General features: G+C 43.2%; 1 protein-coding gene across 1 annotated transcript in view; it reads right to left on the reverse strand.

Moving 5' to 3' along the window:
* Positions 1-220: 220 nt before the first annotated feature.
* The window catches only part of Shpk (sedoheptulokinase), a 28,934-nt gene continuing 10,261 nt past the window's right edge, over positions 221-18,893 (reverse strand). The window contains exons 3-7 of the mRNA XM_090349321.1: positions 12,013-12,196; positions 11,230-11,382; positions 10,200-10,375; positions 8,542-8,742; positions 221-1,860 (exon numbers count right to left, since the gene is read on the reverse strand). Of these exons, the coding sequence (XP_090205447.1) occupies positions 1,451-1,860; positions 8,542-8,742; positions 10,200-10,375; positions 11,230-11,382; positions 12,013-12,196 (1,124 nt within the window). The 3' untranslated portion in view covers positions 221-1,450. The remainder of the gene's footprint in view (positions 1,861-8,541; positions 8,743-10,199; positions 10,376-11,229; positions 11,383-12,012; positions 12,197-18,893) is intronic.

Below are 18,893 nucleotides of genomic sequence, written 5' to 3' on the forward strand. Positions count from 1 at the left end.
GCAAAAACACTACATAAACTTTTGGAAAAGGATCCTTCTGGTACCTTCTCGACTTCTTTGGAATAATATCCAGAATGGTGCTGTCCACAGCTTCAGTCCCCCTTGTTGGTCAGGCCATCTGTCCATTCTTTCCTGAAATGTGATTTTGTTTTTATTTTTGCCAGTCCTGGGGCTTGAACTCAGGGACTGGGCACTGATCTAGAGCTTTCTCAAGGCTCTACCACTTGAGCCACAGCACCACTTCTGACTTTTTCTGTGTATGTGATACTGAGGAATTGAATCCAGGGCTTCATGCATGCTAGGCAAGCACTCTACCATTAGGTCAAACTCCTGGCCATGGGATGTGTTTTTAAGACAGTTGTCGGAGGGACTTAGGGCAGCCTCAAAGACATGTGCTTTGCTAGGGTGAGTGTACATGGCAAGGAGACTGGCACAGGCCTCTCCCTCTTCCTCTGAGCCAGTCTCATTCATTGTGTTTGGGTCAGCCATTTCCCGGCTAACCCACTGTAGCTTAGTGGGAAAGGGGTCTTAGCCACTCGGTAACATCTAATAGAAAAGGACTTTTCCAATGAGTTTGTGTTTGTGTGTCTACAACTACTTCAAAAGCCATATAAAAAAAAGCAAGTCTTCTTTGCTTAATTGAAGCCTCCAGACTTTTTGATATCAGATTTATTTTCAGTTTTTTTGTTGTTGGTTTTTTTTTTTGGGGGGGGGTTGTTGTTCTTCTTGTTTTTTGTTTTTGGTTGACTGGGGGACTTGAACTCTGGGCCTGGGTGTTGTCCCTGAGCTCTTCAGCTCAAGGCTAGTGCCCTACCAGTTGAGTCACAGTATCACTTCCAGTTTTTTAGTGTTTCATTAGAGATAAGAGTCTCACATGCTTTCATGCCCAAGCTGGCTTTGAACCAAGATCCTCAGATCTCAGCCTCCTGAGCCACCAGCACCCAGTGTCAGATTTATTTTCTATCTCTAGATGAATTGCAGATAAGGCTACTGACCAGGAAGCTGAGTTCTCTCTCTCCTCTCTCTCCCTCTCCCCCGCCTCTCTCTCTCACACTCACACACACACACAATTTATATTTGCAATCAGCTCTAGATAACTAGTTTATGAACTAGTTGATAGCTCCCAGCTTCTTGATTAGAGTATGGACTAGTAGGGCAGGGAACCTTTTTTCTGCCAAGGGCTATTGGGATACTTATAACATCATTCATGGGCCATAGAAAATTATCAATACAAGCCATATCTGACTGTCCTGTCATGTTTCAAAATAACTTTGAGGCATTATATAGCCCACAAGCCTGATGTTTCCTCCTCTCCTAAGGTAAGTTTCAAGATGTTTTTCTGAGCTCAAGTAAAAGATCTTAAAAGATGCTTAGGGAAAGGATGACCAGAGCTCATGTTAGAAATGTTAATTAGGAAAACTCAGAGCTGTCCTTAGCCAGAGTGTGGGGACTAAGGCTCCTGATTGAAGTTTCTCCGGAGTACTACCAGAGCTGCCCCAACTGCTGAATCCACATCCTGCCCAAAGGACATGGGCAGCGGGAAGGCCTGCTGCACCTCCTCCTTCAGCACCTCATTGCGGGACAGTGCACTACCGCTCCCCAATACTCGCTTCACACCCCACTCCTTAAGCAGCTGGAAGGGAAGCATGGAGTGAAGGTTCTGAACAATGCCTCTGCACAGGGCCCGGGTCACATGTCCCAAGGAGAGGTCAGAGGAGGAGATTCTAGTCACGGAGGCCAACTGGTCTGGCAGGTGCCGCTCCCCTAACACTGTTGGGGTTATGGTTAGGCAGGTATCTCTCTGCTGTGCCGCTGCCTGGATCATGCGCGAATACACAGAAGATTCTTCCACCTCCAAGCCTGTCAAAAACAGGGAAGATCTATGTGAGCTCCTGCAGCTCCTTGATGAAGGATGAGACTGTTGAGAAGGCCCAGCAGGCAGAGAGCAATCTATTTACTGCTTCTCTTCACACTGTAGCTAGGAGCTTCCAGGCTCAGGGGCTCACATAGTCTGCTCTATGACCCAGCCAGCTGTCTCACTTGCAGTCCCAATTTCAAATATATACAGGCAGATGTCTCATCATGTTACAGTGAGGCTTGGCCCTCCCATGAGCACTGAACCATCACACAAATGTGAGACTGCAGGTCCCAGTGGAGTCAAATGTACACAGTCGTTCATAAGTACCATCAAAGCTGGTATTGAAGACATTAGCAGTGCCCCGCCAACCTCAGGATCCCAGGCTTACTCAGTCCAGGTCACCTTTATTAGGTGCATGGGACATCTGAGGCTGAGGGAAAAGTGATGTGATGTGCTGGCAGCTAATAGCTGATTTTCCATCAGACTCCTGGTCAGATCTTCTTCTACATTGTGTTACCTCGGAATTCTAAAAAGTTTAGGTGTGCTACATTGAAACCCCTTTGTACAACTACTTACATATAATAATAAAGATTTAAAATAAGAAAAGTACAATCATTTTGAGGGCTAGGATGTCACACGGTGGTAGAGTGTTTGCTGAGCCTACATAAAGGTTCCCAATCTGTAGCATAGAGAAGAAAGAAGAGAGGGGAAGGAAGCTGGGTGCAGTGGCTCACATTTGTAATCCTAGCTACTCAGGAAGCTGAGATTTGAGGATCTCGGTTCAAAGCCAGCCCAAGCACTAAAGTCCATGAGACTCTTATCTCCAGTTAATCACTAGAAGTGGCACTGTGACTCAAGGGATAGGGTGGTAGCCTTGAGCTTAAGAGCTCATGGACAACACCCAGGCCAAGGGGGTAGGGCAGTGGTCTTGAGTTGAAGAGCTCCAGGACAGTGCCCAGAACCAGAGGTCAAGTCACACAGCAACAAAAAAGAAAGAAAGAAAGAAAGAAAGAAAGAAAGAAAGAAAGAAAGAAAGAAAGAAAGAAAGAAAGGGAAAGAAAGAAAGAAGAAAGAGGGGCGCCAGGAGTTGGCCTAGTGGTAGAGTGCTTGCCTAGCATGCACAAAGACCCCAGTTGGATTCCTCAGTACCACATACATAGGAAAAGCTGGAAGTGGTGCTGTGGTTCAAGTGGTAGAGCTCTAGCCTTGAGAAAAGCCCAAGAATAATGCTCAGGCCCTGAGTTCAAGCCCCACAACTGGCTAAATAAATAAATAGAAATAAAAAGAGGAAGGAGAAGAAGAGAAAAGCAAAGAGGAAGGAGAAAGAGAGGGAAAAGAAAAAAGAGGAGGAGGAGGAGGAGGAGGAGAAGGAGGAGGAGGAGAAGAGGAGGAGGAGAAGGAGGAGAAGAGGAGGAGGAGGAGGAAGAGGAGGAGGAGGAGGAGGAGGAGGAGGAGGAGGAGGAGGAGGAGAAGGAGGAAAGGGGAAGAGGAGGAAGAGGGGAGGAAGAAGAAGAAGAAAACAAGGAAGAGGAAGGAGGAAATCATTTTGCCATTAAATGAGGAAAGCTCCCTCAGTTGATGAGTGGATCAACAAGTTGTGGTATTTGTACACAATGGAATTCTATGCTGCTGTCAGAAAAAAACGACATCGACCCATTTATTAGGAAATGGAAAGACTTAGAAAAAATCCTATTAAGTGAAGTAAGCCAGACTCAAAGGAACTTAGGCTCAATGGTTTCCCTCATTTGTCATAATCAGTAGAAACCTTGGGCTCTCCTAGCAGAGATTTACAATAGAACAAAATCTTGATACATAAGCCATATAGTATGAAGCTAATTGAAAGGACCTCCAGGATATTGAAACAAAAGCCATATAACGAATGATTGTTGTCCTTAATCTACTATGTTATCTCTCATCTCCTTTGCTGTCCCTTGGGTATCTCATATTGTTACAGTATCTCACTTTGTTATCTGATATATTGGATTTATTTGTATTTGGTTATTTGAAATTTGATAGGGAAGGGGGGGAAACCAAGACGGGGGTGAGGGGGATGGAGGGTGAGGGGAGAGTAATGGGTACCAAGACATGTGAAAGGGTATCAATGTATGTGAATTAATGCACCTTCTATCTGGCAAATATCATGTAACCCTTTTATTAATTACAATAAAAATATATAAAAAAAAACAAAAACAAAAAAAACAATAAATAAATAAATAAATGAGGAAAGCAAACCTGACTGTGCATGCCACAGCTCTGTACTAGACAGGGACACTGCAATCCTGAGCTTTAGCAGCACTGGAATCCCTATCCCCAGACACTGATAGAATAATCTGGGCTTCAGAAGTTTTTAGCCCTCCCAGTTGATTCTGAAATGTAGCCAGGCTGGAGAGCCACTTGCTTAAGCTAACCTCAGTGTGCTCCTCTGTGTGAATGAACCACATATTAGGTCCCTCTCACAGCTTCTGAATGAGTTCCCTGCAGGGAACACTAATACTCTTCTTTTACCAGCTCCCAGAGGAAGTGAGTGCTAGTGTTGTTACCTGCCAGAGCAGTGCTTGACTACATGCACAGGTGTCAGAAAAACATTCATAAAATGCCAATCTCAGCTTCCACTCATCCCCAAGCTAGTTAATGTTTCTGTGGATGAATCCAGGATATCAATATTGTTGGGGTTTTTTGGTTGTTGTTATCTGTAAGTAGTGTACAAAGGGGTTTAAATTCAACTTGTCAGTTTATGCATACAGTGCATCTTGATCAGTGTTAATATTATTTTAAAATCCCAGTTATTTTTTGTGTGTGGCCAATGCTGAGAATCTTTAACCTAGAGTCAGGTATGATGGCTCACACCTATAATCCTAGCTACTCGGGAGACTGATATCTGAGGATTGAGGTTCAAAGCTAATCTGGGCACTAAAGTCCATGAGTCTCTTCTTTCCAATTAACCTCCAGAAACCTGGAAGAGGTGCTGTGGCTCAAATGGCGGAGTACTAGTCTTGAGCTGAAGAGCTCAGTGGCAGCACCCAGGCCCAGAGTTCAAGTTCCACTATGACAAAAAAAAAATGTATCCCCTCCTCTAGGAATTCCACAGAGTAGTAATTTTCTAGTTTTTGTTGTTGTTTCCCCCCACTTGGTGATACTTAGGTAGAATCCAGTCCCTGGAACATGCTTAGCATGCTATATGCACTGAGCTACACTTACAGCCATTTTTTTTCTTTTTCTCCTGTTGTTGGTTTTGTTTATTCTGACATAGGGTTTTACTATGTAGGCCAGGTTGGCTTCAAATTGGCAGTTTGCCAGCCACTGACTTCAAAGTGCTGGGATTAGAGGTAGATGCCATCCTATCCCATGCCAAGGGTCTTTTTTTATTTTTTTGCTATTCCTGAGGCTTGAACTCAGGGCCTGGGCACTGTCCCTGAGCTTCTTTTGCATAAGGCTAATACTCTATCACTTGAGCCACAGTGCTACTTCTGGCTTTTTCTGTTTATGTGATACTAAGGAATCTACCAGAGCTTCATGCATGCTAGGCAAGCACTCTATACTAAGACACATTCTCAGACCTCTTACTTTTTTTTGTGGGTCATGGGGCTTGAACTCTGGGCGTAGGAGCTGTCCCTGAGCTCTTCAGCTCAAGGCTACCACCATACTCTTGAGCTACAGCCCCACTTCCCATTTTCTAGTGGTTAATCGGTGATTAGAGTGGTGAGTGCTTGCCTAGCATGCATGAAGCCCTGGGTTTCATTCCTCAGTACCACATACACAGAAAAAGCTGGACATGGTGCTGTGGCTCAAGTGGTAGTACTCTAGCATTAGAAACAAAAGAAAGAAAGCCCAAGGACAGTGCTCAGAACTGAGTTCAAACCCCACTACTGGCAAAAAGAAAAAAAAAAAAGGACACATGGATGAGAGACTTTGATCTATATTTGGAAGACTCACAGAAAGAGTAAAAACTGACATTTCCAGCCCAATTAAGAAGACAATTTCTGTGTATGAGGCTACAGCACAAAGTGCTAACAAAAAGAGACCAATTTCAGGGCCAGGAGTTTGGTAAAGTGCTTGCCTAGCATGCACAAAGATCTGGGCTCGATTCCTTAGTACCACATACATAGAAAGCCAGAAATGGTACTGTGGCTCAGGCCCTGAGTTCAAGCCCCAGGACTGGCAAAGAAAGGAAAGAAAGAAGGAAGGAAGGAAGGAAGGAAGGAAGGAAGGAAGGAAGGAAGGAAAGAAAAATTAATTCTGTCCTCTTCCATAAGGACTGGAGCTTGGGAGATACAGTATGTTTCAGAAAGCAGAAATATAATAGAGCTAGGGCCAAAAATCTATGAGCCCTTCTCCACACAATAGCCAGTGCATCCCACATGTCCCCACTTGGGAGGCCCTCATGCCAGAAAATTCTTCTCAGCCCACATTTACAGAGCATACAAAGGTCAGCCTGGCACTCTACTGGACTCTTCATTTCCCTCTCCCCAAGAGGGCACAGGACAATGTATATGGCTCCAAGAACACGGAACCAAGTGCTTCACAGCCCTCATTTCATGCCTGGGACTGTGCCAGCCAGTGACTTTTTGATTTGTTGAGACCAGCAATCTAGTTGCCAGATACTGCTCTAGTTAAAACCCAGTCCTCAAAACAAAGACTAGTTTCTAAAGAGCCATAGAGAAGTTATATATCAGGACCAAGATTAGGGTGGAAATGGTGGGATTATTTTACTCTATAATCTTCCTATACTGCTGAGTTTTGTGTTTTTTTTTATTGTAATTAGTAAAAGGGTTACATGATATTTGCCAGATAGAAGGTGCATTATTTCACATACATTGATACCCTTTCACATGTCTTGGTACCCATTACCCTCCCCCCTACCCTCCACACCTGTCTTGGTTTTCCCCCCTTCCCTATCAAATTTCAAATAACCAAATACAAATAAATTCAATATATCAGATAACAAAGTGAGATACTATAACAATATGAGATAACCAAGGGACAGCAAAGGAGATGAGAGACAACATAGTACATTAAGGACAACAATCATTCGTTATATGGCTTCTGTTTCAATATCCTGGAGGTCCTTTCAATTAGTTTCATACTATATGGCCTTATGTATCAAGATTTTGCTCTATTGCAGATCTCTGCTAGGAGAGCCCAAGGTTTCTACTGATTATGACAAATGAGGGAAACCATTGAGCCTAAGTTCCTTTCAGTCTGGCTTACTTCACTTAATATGATCTTCCTATACTGCTGAGTTTTTAAAAATCATGTAGCACTGGGCACAGTGGCTCACGCCTGTAATCCTAGCTACTAGGAGGTTGAGATTTGAGGATTGAGGTTCAAAGCCAGCAGAGGTACTAAAGTTTGTGACACTCTTATCTCCAATTAACCACCAGAAAACTAGAAGTGGAGCTGTGGCTCAAGGGGTACAGTAGTGGCCTTGAGCTGAAGAGAGCTGAAAGACAATGCCCAGGCCTAGAGTTCAAGCCCCATGACCGACAAAAAAGTAAAAAATAAAAATCATTTGGCTCAGCCAGGCATCAGTGACTCACACCTATAACCTTAAACTACTCAGGAGGCTGAGAGCTGAGGATCATAGTACAAAGTGAGCCAAGACAGGAATGTCTATGAAACTCATCTCCAGCAAAAAGCCAGAAGTAGAACTGTGGCTCAAATGGTAAAGTGCTTGCCTTGAGCAAAAAATCCACAGTTCCTAGGCCTTGAGTTCAAGTCCCAGTACTGACCTACACACACACACACACACACACACACACACACACACACACACACACACACACACAGAACCCATGTAGTTTTGCAGTAGAGTGCTTATGTGACATGCCTAAGGCCCTGAGTACTATCCCCAGCATATGAAATAAATGAAACATTCCCAACTTTTTCAGAGGTAAGAACAGTCTCACCCAGACAGCTCCATGATGATTAACACATGCAGCCCACTACACCAGTATCTGGTTTGCCTGGTGATTCTAAGCACTGGTTCTATAACTTGAAATGCTTTCTAGGTTCTTCTAAAGAAGCGCCTCTGAGAGAACTGGAATAGAGCTTCCCCGGCTATCCTGATGTCCCTAGTCATTTTGAGAACACTGAGACTAATCTTGGCACCTGTCTGCTCACCCAGGAAGAACTTCCTATATTACTGCCTGTGCCTGTCCTTGTTTTCATGTTGATGTTGTACATTTCCAGCAGTCATCTAAGCTTGAGCCCTTGCATCTGATGGCCATGACTTCTCTAGACTTACACAGTGTACTGGACAAAGAGGTCACAAAGCAGGAACTTCAGGATTATATAATGTAATATTGCCAAATAACAGTCTTTTCACTCAGACATGTTTAACTACTCTGTTTCAGCTATTTGTAGTCAACAGATGAAAAACTTTAAGTGCAAGGGATCTAGGAACTTTCTGGCAAAAGAAGAACAACTGTGGGTCAGAGGAAGTAGGTAAGCTGTTACAATAATCCACAGCCAAGGTGAAGAGAAGGTGCCTGCCACCTGCCACAAAGACAATAGTACCAACTGGCAGCTCAGTCATGAGAGACAAAGAGGCTTTCTCACAGACTCCTAAAGCAGGAAAGAATATGCTGGACCCAGCTGGACTTAGACACAGACTATTAAGCTGTAAGATACTACCATATGGCGAGAACAAGCAAAGAACACATCACTGTGTAGGCCTCACTTACCTAGATCAGCCATCCACTGAACAAGCATATGGACAAATGTGGCCAGCACATTGCCCCCATTGAGTGATGCTGCCACTCCCAGGTAAGTGTTCTCAAAATATGGAAAGTAGGCAACTGGGGCTGTAGGGTCTGGAGTCTGTGGTGGCTGGAATCCAGAAGGCATGGAGGCTGCCAGCTGGACTGAGGTGCTGATGTTGAGAACTGTGATACAGAAAAAGCAGAGCTTAGGCCTGCTAGGCTAACTTGAAGTCACAAGACATAACAGAGCAATGTGCATGGTGGCTTTAAAATATATATCCATAATAAATTCTGTTATCCATTCCTTTCAAGAAATAAAGCCTGAGTCCCCTGCCCCTGAGTATAGATAGTATATAGCATGCTTCTACAAAATAAAACAAAGCAGAAGCAACATTGTACGCTTTCAGGAACCATTACGTTTAGAGCCAACCTGAGTTTAGTATCTAACTTTTGCAACTGCTTGAGTTCAGAAGCAAATCTCAGAACATCAGCGGCCTTTACTTTTGGCCACATCAAGCTCCTATCATGACTATAAAGCAGAAGTACCATGTCACTGCCTGCCCTTTGGCTACAGGAGTAAAGGACAAGGGAGAACCAGAATTGTCTGTGGACTGGTCACAGCGGAGGACATGCAGAGCAGAAAATCCACCACATCCAGGAGGAGGAGGAGCCTGGCTGTGGCTTGAATGTCTCCAAGAACCAGGTGGGAGCTTTGTGAGTGACTGGGTCACAAAGACAAAATGAGTAGTAAATGGGTAATGTTGGCTTTGTTAGAAAAGAGAGCTCACTCAGACTAGCTTGCTCTGTCTCCCCCTGTGATGCCATCCATCACACCATGACCCAGGAAGAAGGTTCTCCCCCATTTTTCTGGCCCTATTGAGGAAAAGTTTTCCAACCATGTCCAGACTCCTACCTCCCTCACACTTGGTGTGACTCTCTTACCCTAAATACAGAAAAGAGCCTGCAATTCTAAACATCTTGACATAACTTTCACTAACAAAAACAAAATAGCAAGCCGGGCTCGGTGGCTCACACCTGTAATCCTAGCTACTGAGATTTGAGGATCAAGGTTCAAAGTCAGCCCTGGCACTAAAGTCTGTGAGACTCTTATCTCCAATTAACTACCAGGAAATCGGAAGTGGCACTTGGCTCAAGGGGCAGGGCAGTAGCTTGATTTCAAGAGCTCAGAGACAGTGCCTAAGTTCAGAGTTCAAGTCCCATGACTGACGGAGGAAAAAAAAGTAACAGCTCTAATCTACTTATCTCTTTTTTTTTCTCCTCTGTGCTGGAGCTGGAACCCAGGGCTTGTACATGCTAGGCAAGTGTTCTACCATTGAGCTTCATTCCCAGACTAATAATCTAATATCTTGGTCACAGAGTATAGAAAATAGTCTTTAATAGAGCTATTTCCTTCACCTAGCTCAATAAACCCAGATGGTCAGCCAACAGGGGCAGAAATCCACCTGCAAGCCTACAAGCTCCCTACACAGAGATAGTCACCTACATCAAGGAAGATGCTTTCCATTTTTATAGATCAAAGAGTATTAAGGCTGCTAAACTACCCATGCCACACAGAACCTTGCTCAGAGATAGTATTTAGGAGACCGTGGTGTCTCAGGAAAGAAAAAAGCAAAACTTACCTGCATCCGTCTTTTGGCCCATACAGGAATAAACGGAGGCCTGTAAATCACCCATGGCCACGCCCACCTGTATCCCTTTGGGGATTTCAAACCAGGCATGGGAAGTTCTGCCAGCTGTACTCCCTGGCTCTGCAATGTCTGGGAGCAGGTGGATGGGAAAGCCCGAGGCTCTCAGTCTGCAAAACAAAAGCAGTCACCTGCGTTTACCTGGTGCTTGGTGATCTGGATTTTGTTATTTCAAGGAAACTCAGTAGGAAAAAGTGCTATAGAGAAAGGAAAGTAGAATGCCTCCTTAGAATACCAAGTATTTATGTTTTTGCTTTGGCTTTTTTAAAAAAAAACATGAGTTTGTTTTTTATAGATAGTGAACAAAAGCTTGGGATTCACCTTTGATGGAGGGTACAGTTTAAACAAGTAGTAGAAGAGTTAGTTTCATGAGCACTCAGCATTCCAGATCCCACCACCACCTCATCTTTGAAGGAAACACAAACTCTCTGCAAAGGGAAGCTCTACTACTTCCGTGCAAAGTTAGAGATGGTTAGCCTGGGCCAGACAAAAGTCAAACCTTAGCCAACCTCCTGAACCCCACACATCTTTCTCTCAGGGTTAGTGAATACAGGAGCACTATTTTATAAAACATATTACCTGCTTTACCTGTACTACCAGATGCTTTTTGCTTTATGTCAAGAGCTCAGAATTTGGGCCCTGAAGGAAATGGACTTACAGGGCACTTGACTTCTGTACCTGAAAAGGCAAATGATTGCTTTAAAAGTACTTAAAAGGCAACCCTCCAGCTTACTAGTTCTGGTTTGTCTTACTTTAAATACATAAAACTCAAGAGTGTCTCAGGTGATAGAATGATAGCCAATGAGTAAAAGCATCAAATACCAAGTTCAAGTCCCAATCTTAAAAAAAATATATATATATATATTCATGTAACATATATGCATATATCTGTGTTTATATATTTACATTTATTTTATACATGTGTATATACACACACCATGTGTAACATGTAGGTTATACTTACACCTCCAAGTTCCAGCTTTGGCTCTGGGTGTTGAAATATCCCCAGCTTGCAGCATTTTGGTCAGACATCATGGGTCTTGGCAAACCACACAGCATAGTGACTACATAGTCCTGGATAGTGCCAGCTACATCATAGGACTTCAGGAACTCTGGGCTGTTTTTCATACCAAAAACAATTCAATGCAGTCTAATGAGTGTGGAAGTACATGAGGTATCCAGGTATCCAGCTGTGGATGATGGGACTAAACATTGGGCAGCTGGGTGTACAATCATGATTCCATACACTGGCTCATACATAGCTGGACCCCTAAAATAAAATCATGCAGCCACTCCATGAAAAGCATGGAGAAGCCTGGGAAAACAGGACATGCCCTCCCCTGCCCCATTCTTTCCCCCTCTGGGTTATAGCCAAATGACATGAAAAAACTGTCTGTAAAATGGAGCCATCTTAAGCCAAATTAAGTTTTGTGACCACCCCTCATGTCAGGCCAGCAGGTAAAAAGGAACTGACTAGGTAGCGTGGCAGTCCCTGCCTACCCTTAGCTCCTAGAAATGATTTAAAGAGTAGTTGTCATACCTATTTTTTTTATTTGCCAGTCCTGGGGCTTGAACTCAGGGCCTGAGCAATGTCCTTGGGCTTTCTCAAGGCTGGAACTCTACCACTTGAGACAAAGCACCACGTCTGGCTTTTTCTATGTATATGGTACCGAAGAATCGAACCCGGGGCTTTGTGCATGCTAGGTAAGCACTCTACCACTAGGCCAAACTCCCAACACTGTCATACCTATTTTTTAAGAGCCAGAAGATGGTTGCACAGCCAAAGCCTGTGGCCACACTGAGATGGGACCCTGGCTTGGGCAGAGAAGCCAGGAACTCACTGCTACATCGGCCATCCTGCCATGTGACCAGCTGGCTTACAGCTCTGGGCTCAAACACAGGGGCAGGCTCTCCTTCTATCCATTCACAGCCTGGAAGAAAGAAAGCACAAAAAAATGAGAAAGAGAACTAGGGGAATGGTGGAGCCTCATTGGGTCCTGAGTTCAATCTGCAGTAAAGGGGGAGTCGGGAGAAGCACCTTAGGAGTCACTGACATGCTCTTAAGACCAGTGCTTGTGAGTTTATAACACAGTGGATCACCCTGTAACTATGCTCGATTCTGACTTGGTATTGATATCAATGTGACTTCATGACTGGGGGCAAGTCCCTCCATGTGTCCCACTTCAGTTTCACTTTATTCTTTTATTTAATTTTTGCCAGTACTGATACTTGAACTCAGGCCTCATACTGTTGTTAGTCTTCTTGTTCAAGGCTGGTACCTTACCACTGGAGCCAGCCTCTAATACTGCATTTTTGCTGATTAACTGAAGGTAGTCTCATGGTCTTTTCTGTCTGAGCTGGTTTTGAACCATAATCCTCAAAGTCTCAGAATTGTGGAGAGTGCCTCCATTCTGCTCTTTTTATTCATTTGTGTGTGTGTGTGTGCTGGAGACTTAAGCATTGTCTCTTAGCTTTCTCACTTGACGCTAGCAGTGTACCACTTGAGCCATTGCACTACTTTTTGGTGGTAAACTGAAGATAATAAGGGTCTCATACTTTTCTGACCTTCCTGGTTTTGAACTGCAATCCACAGAGCTCTCAGCCTTGTGAGTAGCTAGTATTCTAGGTGTGAACCATCAACACCCAGATTTTCATTCATTCTTAAAATATTATACTTTCCCCAATCCCATTAGATATTTGGTGGTGTAAAGTCCCCTGTCTCCTCTATCCTTCTAAAACTCTCATCATGATAACATTATCTAGGCTTGATTCTGTATGACTACCAACATATTTTCTCTTTTCCTTTGGTCTTACCTAATTGCTCTTTTTTTGGGGGGGGGGAGTAGCTAGAACTTGACTAGAGAGCTGGATGAATGTCTAGTATATGCTGTGTGCTCCACTGAGCTAAAACCGTAACCCCAAGCTTAGGGATCTTTAGACATCAAACTTTACATCACTGATCTCTTGTAACCCCTCTGCAAATTCTCTGCTCTGATTTAAATATTTCATCCAAATTGTTTCCAGCATAAACCATTCTGTAACAAAATGTCTGCAGGCCTAAAAGCCTTTAAATGTTTTTTGTATTCTCTTATTTAAGAACAACTAGATCCAGTGTAGTAGTCTTCTCATAATGTTCTTTTTGTAGTGCTTGAAAGCATTATTTATGGTAGATTTGCACAAATTCTTCAGTATGCTTCCCATTAGAAGGTATAGCACAATACTATACCAGTGGTTCATGCATGTCGTCCAAGCCACTCGAGAGGCTAAAATATGAAGGATTGTAGTTCAAAGCCAGCCCAGGAAAATTAAAAAAAAAAACAAAAACAAAATTCCGTCTTTAAAATATCTAAATGTGTGGCTCAGATGATAAAGCACTGGCTGAACAAGCAAGCCCAGCAAGTATAAAATCCTGAGTTCAAACCCCATACCAGAAACAAAAAGATGAAAATGAGGGACAGAGATATCATAACACTTAAATCCTCTTTCCTTGAATTATAGGCTGGCCTGGTGATTTACTTGACCAAGAGAATATGGAGGAGCCTGAGGGGTGGTCTACCAGTAGAGTGCTGGCTTAGCAGGCACAAAGTCCTGGGTTCCATTCATTGATACCTCATACACAGAAAAAGCTGGAAGGGGTACTGTTGCTTCAAGTGGGTAGACCACTGGCCTTGAGAAAGCCCAAGGACAGTACCCTGTCCCTGAGCTCTTTGGGAGAAACTAGCCTCTAGATAAAAAGCCCAGATATTCTAATGCTACTATGCCAGAGAAGTACAGGAAGAGGCCACATGTAAGCCTAGTGCCGTTTTCCAGGTAAACCCATCCTCACAGCCATTAAGAAAGGGCATCATGAACCTTTCCAACCAGTCAATCCCCCAGGTGGACAAACAACTGCTATCAATTCCATGTAGAAGAATCAGCTGGAGGGCCAGGATGTGGCCTAGCAGTAGAGAGCTTGCCTAGCATGCATGAAGCCCTGGGTTTGATTCCTCAGTATCACATAAACTGAAAAAGCCAGAAATGGTGCTGTTGCTCAAGTGGTAGAGCTCCAGCCTTGAGAAAGCTCAAGAACAGGGGCCGGGAGTTTGGCCTAGTGGTAGAGTGCTTGCCTGGCATGCATGAAGACCTGGGTTCGATTCCTCGGTACCACATACATAGAAAAAAGCCAGAAATGGTGCTGAGGCTCAAGTGGTAGAGCTCTCTAACCTTGAGAAAGTCCAAGGACAGTGCTCAGGCCCTGAGCTCAAGCCTGTGACTGGCAAAAAAAAAAAAAAGAAAGCTCAAGAACAGTGCTCAGGTCCTGCATTGAAGCCCCTGCACTGACTGGTAGAAAGAAAGAAAGAAAGAGAGAGAGAGAGAGAAAGAGAGAGAGAGAGAGAGAGAGAGAGAGAGAGAGAGAGAGAGAGAGAGAGAAGGAGGGGTGGGGGGAGGGAAATGGGGACAAAAACATAAAAAGGGGTATCAATGTGTGAGAAGTAATGCACCCACTATCTGGCGAATGTAACTGTAACCCCTCTATACATTACCTCGATAATAAAAAAGAAAATGAAAAAAGAAAAGCCAAGATCCAATAAGAAAAACAATATCTTCAAGGTTGAAAGGTTGAACAGTAATAAATCTCAGAATCTGAATTGCCAAAAAAAAAAAGAAAGAAAGAAAAAGAAAAAATAAAGAAAAGAATCACCTGGTTGAGCCCTGCCCAGGCCATGACTAAGAGAATACTTAGATACAACAAAATGGTACTTATGTAAGTTACTAAGTGTTGAGCAAAAAGAGCTGAGGAATAGTGCCCAGGCCCCAAGGCCCTGGGATTGTACAAAAAAAAAAAAAAAAAAAAAAAACCTGATAATGTTCTGCATTCAAGCAAAGCCAAAGTACCAACTCAAAAAAACAAAAACAACAACAAAAAAAACCAGAGAGCAATGGCCACTAGAGAGGAAAGCCTACTGTACAATCAGAAGTCCCACATGTACAGGCCTTCTTTGCCTTGAGACTCCACCCTTGCAAGCCAAGGACTAAAAGTATTCTTCCTTTCCCCCACTGAGGAAACACATCTGGATGAGGATGGAATTCAGTCTGAGTATACCGCCCTTTCTTCTTACAGGAGCTTAAGCAGATTAAGGCCCATTCAGGGAGTGCTTCAAATTCAATTTACTATTCAAATTTAAAGCTCACTTCTTTATCTTGGTAGTCAGTGTTTAGAAGTACAAGTTCTATAGGGTGCTAGTGCTAGTGGCTTAAACCTGTAATCCTAGCTACTCAGGAAACTGAGATCTAAGGATCTCGGTTCAAAGCTAGCCCTGGCATGCACGAAAGTCCATGAGACTCTATCTCCACTTAACCACCAGAAAAACAGAAGTGGTGCTTTGGCTCAAGTGATAGCACTAGCCTTGAGCTAATGAGCTCAGGGACAACGCCCAGGGCCCTGAGATCAAGCTCCATGACTAGCATACGCAGACGCAGATATACACACAGACACACGCACACACACAACATATTCTATGGGGGCATTCTATATGTATCAGTACTGCGACTTCAATTCTGGGCCTAAGTGCTGTTCCTTAACATTTTCACTTGATGTTGACACTCTACCATTTGAGCCATTTCTATTTCCAATTTTTTGGTAGTTAACTGGAGATAAGAGTGTCACTGACTTTCCTGCCTGGGCTTCAAACTGTGATCCTCATCCTCCTGAGTAGCTAGGATTATAGGCATGAGCCACTGGCACCCAGCTATATTACAAATAAGATCCTGCTTGCCTGCACCCCCCCCCCCGCACTGTTTCAGCCTTTTATCTCTGTTAGCATTTGCTGGGCTACTGGGCTACACAAAATATTTTGTGTGTGGATTTTTTAAACAATACTTCATTTATTGTAGTTTATTATGTTCTTGAATATACTATATTGTTTAATTATTGCATATCACTCCACAGCAGGGGCCTGCCACTCTCAATTTAACCAATCCCCATAAGTAAATGTCGTATTTTCACTACAAGAAATAAGGATGCATTGAAGGGACAGAATAATTGCCTCCTCATGCACGTATCTATTAATTTTCTTGGATTGAGTCATAATAGCTACTTTATTTTTAATAGACTAACCAAAGGAATCAAAATAACTCTACCAGCATTAGCATTTTGTCAGGTGGGGGGGGGAGTCATGGGACTTGAACTCTGGGCCTGGGCACTGTCTCTGAGCTCTTCAGCTCAAGGCTACCGCCCTACCCCATGAGCCACAGCCACACTTCCCATTTTCTAGAGATTAACTGGATATCAGAGCTTCATATGCTTTAGTGCCTGGCTGGCTTTGAATTGTGATCCTCAGATCTCAGCTTTCTGATTACAGGTGTGAGCCACCACGCTGGGTAGCATTTTTTTTTTTTTTGCCAGTCCTAAGGCTTGAACTCAGGGTCTGGGCACTGTCCTTGAGCTTTCTCAAGGCTAGCACTCTACCACTTAAGCCAGAGTACCACTTCCAGCTTGTTCTGTATATATGGTACCAAGGAATTGAACCCAGGGCTTCATGCATGCTAGGCAAGCACTCCACCACTGGGCCAAACTCCATTAGCATTGTAAAAGACTAGTTTACACTCTATTAGGCAGTATCTAACATCCCCAAACCTTTTGACTTCTTGTAATCCAATGGGTGGGAAACATTTTTTTTTTCCGGTCTTGGGCTTAAGCTCAGGGCCTGAGAACTGTCCTTGGATTTTTCTGAAGGCTAGAATTCTACCACTTGAGCCTCAGCACCATTTCCGGCTTTTTCTAAATATGTGGTCCCAAGGAATCGAACCCGGGTCTTTGTGCATGCTAGGCAAACACTCTATCACTAAGCCAAACTCCCGGCCCCGGAAACAATTTTTTTTATTTTACTGTCAGGGTGATGTATAAAGGGGTTACATTTACATTTGTAAGGTACTGAGTACATTACTTACCCCTGAGTACATTGCTACCCTTTCCCATGTTTTTCTCCCACTTTCTCTTCATTCACCTATTCCCAAGTTGTAAAGCTCATTTCCAATATATTTTCTTGTGAATATTGCTGTTACACTGGTTCACCCTTTGTCCTTTGTCTCATCATCTTGTTTTTCCCCTTCCCTTCCCTATTTCAAATAAACAAATAAACATATATACAATATACTAGGTACCAAAATCAGATACAGTAACACAGGCGATAAATCATAAGGAGGGGATGAAAAAGAGGAAAGAACTCCACATAGTACATTAAAAACAACCACAAGGATAAATCTTTTGTTTCCAAATCCTAGAGTTCATTTCACTTAGCATCATCCTATATAACCATACCCACATAGCTTTTGAGTTATTGTGATCCTCCACAAGGGAAATCTTAGACCTATATTATTGCAAATGGGGGAAACCATGGAGCCTATATTTCTTTGGATCTGGCTTTCCTCTCTTAATAGGACTTTTTCCAAGACTTTCCATTTCCTTACGAACAGGACAATGTCACTCTTTCTGATGGCTGCATAGAATTCCATGTTGTATAAAGACATTTTCATCTACTGGGGCATCTGGGTTGGTTCCAAATCTTAGCTATGGTAAATAATGCTGCACTGGACATGATTGTGCTGGTAGCTTTAGTATGTCCTTGTTTATGGACATTTGGGTAAATTCCCAGGAGTGGGATTGCTGGGTCATAGGGGACTCTATGTTTAGTCCTCTGAGGAACTGCTATACTGCTTTCCAGAGTGGCTGATCAATTTTACACTCCCACCAACCATGTAGTAGGGTTCCCTTCTGGCCACATTTTCACCAGCAACTGTTGTTATTGGATTTCTTGATCATAGTCATTCTAACTGGGGTAAGGTGGAATCTCAAAGTTGTTTTGATTTGCATTTCTTTTATGGCCAGATGTCCAACATTTCTTCATGTGTCTATTGGCCATTCTTATTTCCTTTTCAGATAAATTTCTCTTTAACTTTAGCCCACCTTTTTTTTTTTTCCAGTCCTGGGGGTTGAATTCAGGGCCTGAGCACTATCCTTGGGCTTTCTCAAGGCTAGAGTTATACCACATGAGCCACAGCACCATTTCTGGCTTTTTCTATGTATGTGGTACTGAGAAATCAAACCCGGGTCTTCATGAATGTTAGACAAGCACTCTACCACTAGGCCAAATTCCTGGCCCCTTATCCACCTTTTAATGGGACAGTTGTTTCTTTGGGGGTTTTTTGAGAGATTTAATATATTTTATAGTAATAAAAACAGCTTGGTACTAGCACAAGAACAGGCCTGAGGGGCCAGGAACGTAGCTTAGTGGTATACAGGAAAATGCCAAAGTGGGGCTGAGGCTCAAGTGGCAGAGCACTAGCCTTGAGCAAAATGTATCCAAGGACAGTGCCCAGGCCATGAGTTCAAGCCCCAGGACTGGAAAAAAAAGAAAAAGAAAAGAAAAAAACAGGCCTGAGAACCAATGGGCTAGAACTGACAACCAGAAATTAATCCACAAACCTATGGCCACCTAATCTTTGATAAGGGAGCCAAAAAATAGGATAGAAGAAAGACAGCCTCTTCAACAAATGGTATTAAAAAAACTAAATTTAATCCTTATATGTCATCCTGCACCAGAGTCAATTCCAAATGTATCAAAGATATATTTGAGGTAAAAAGCAGAT

This window comes from Megascapheus bottae, chromosome 17 (genome assembly GCF_031878675.1).
Source record: "Megascapheus bottae isolate mThoBot1 chromosome 17, mThoBot2.hap1, whole genome shotgun sequence".
Taxonomy (NCBI): domain Eukaryota; kingdom Metazoa; phylum Chordata; class Mammalia; order Rodentia; family Geomyidae; genus Megascapheus; species Megascapheus bottae.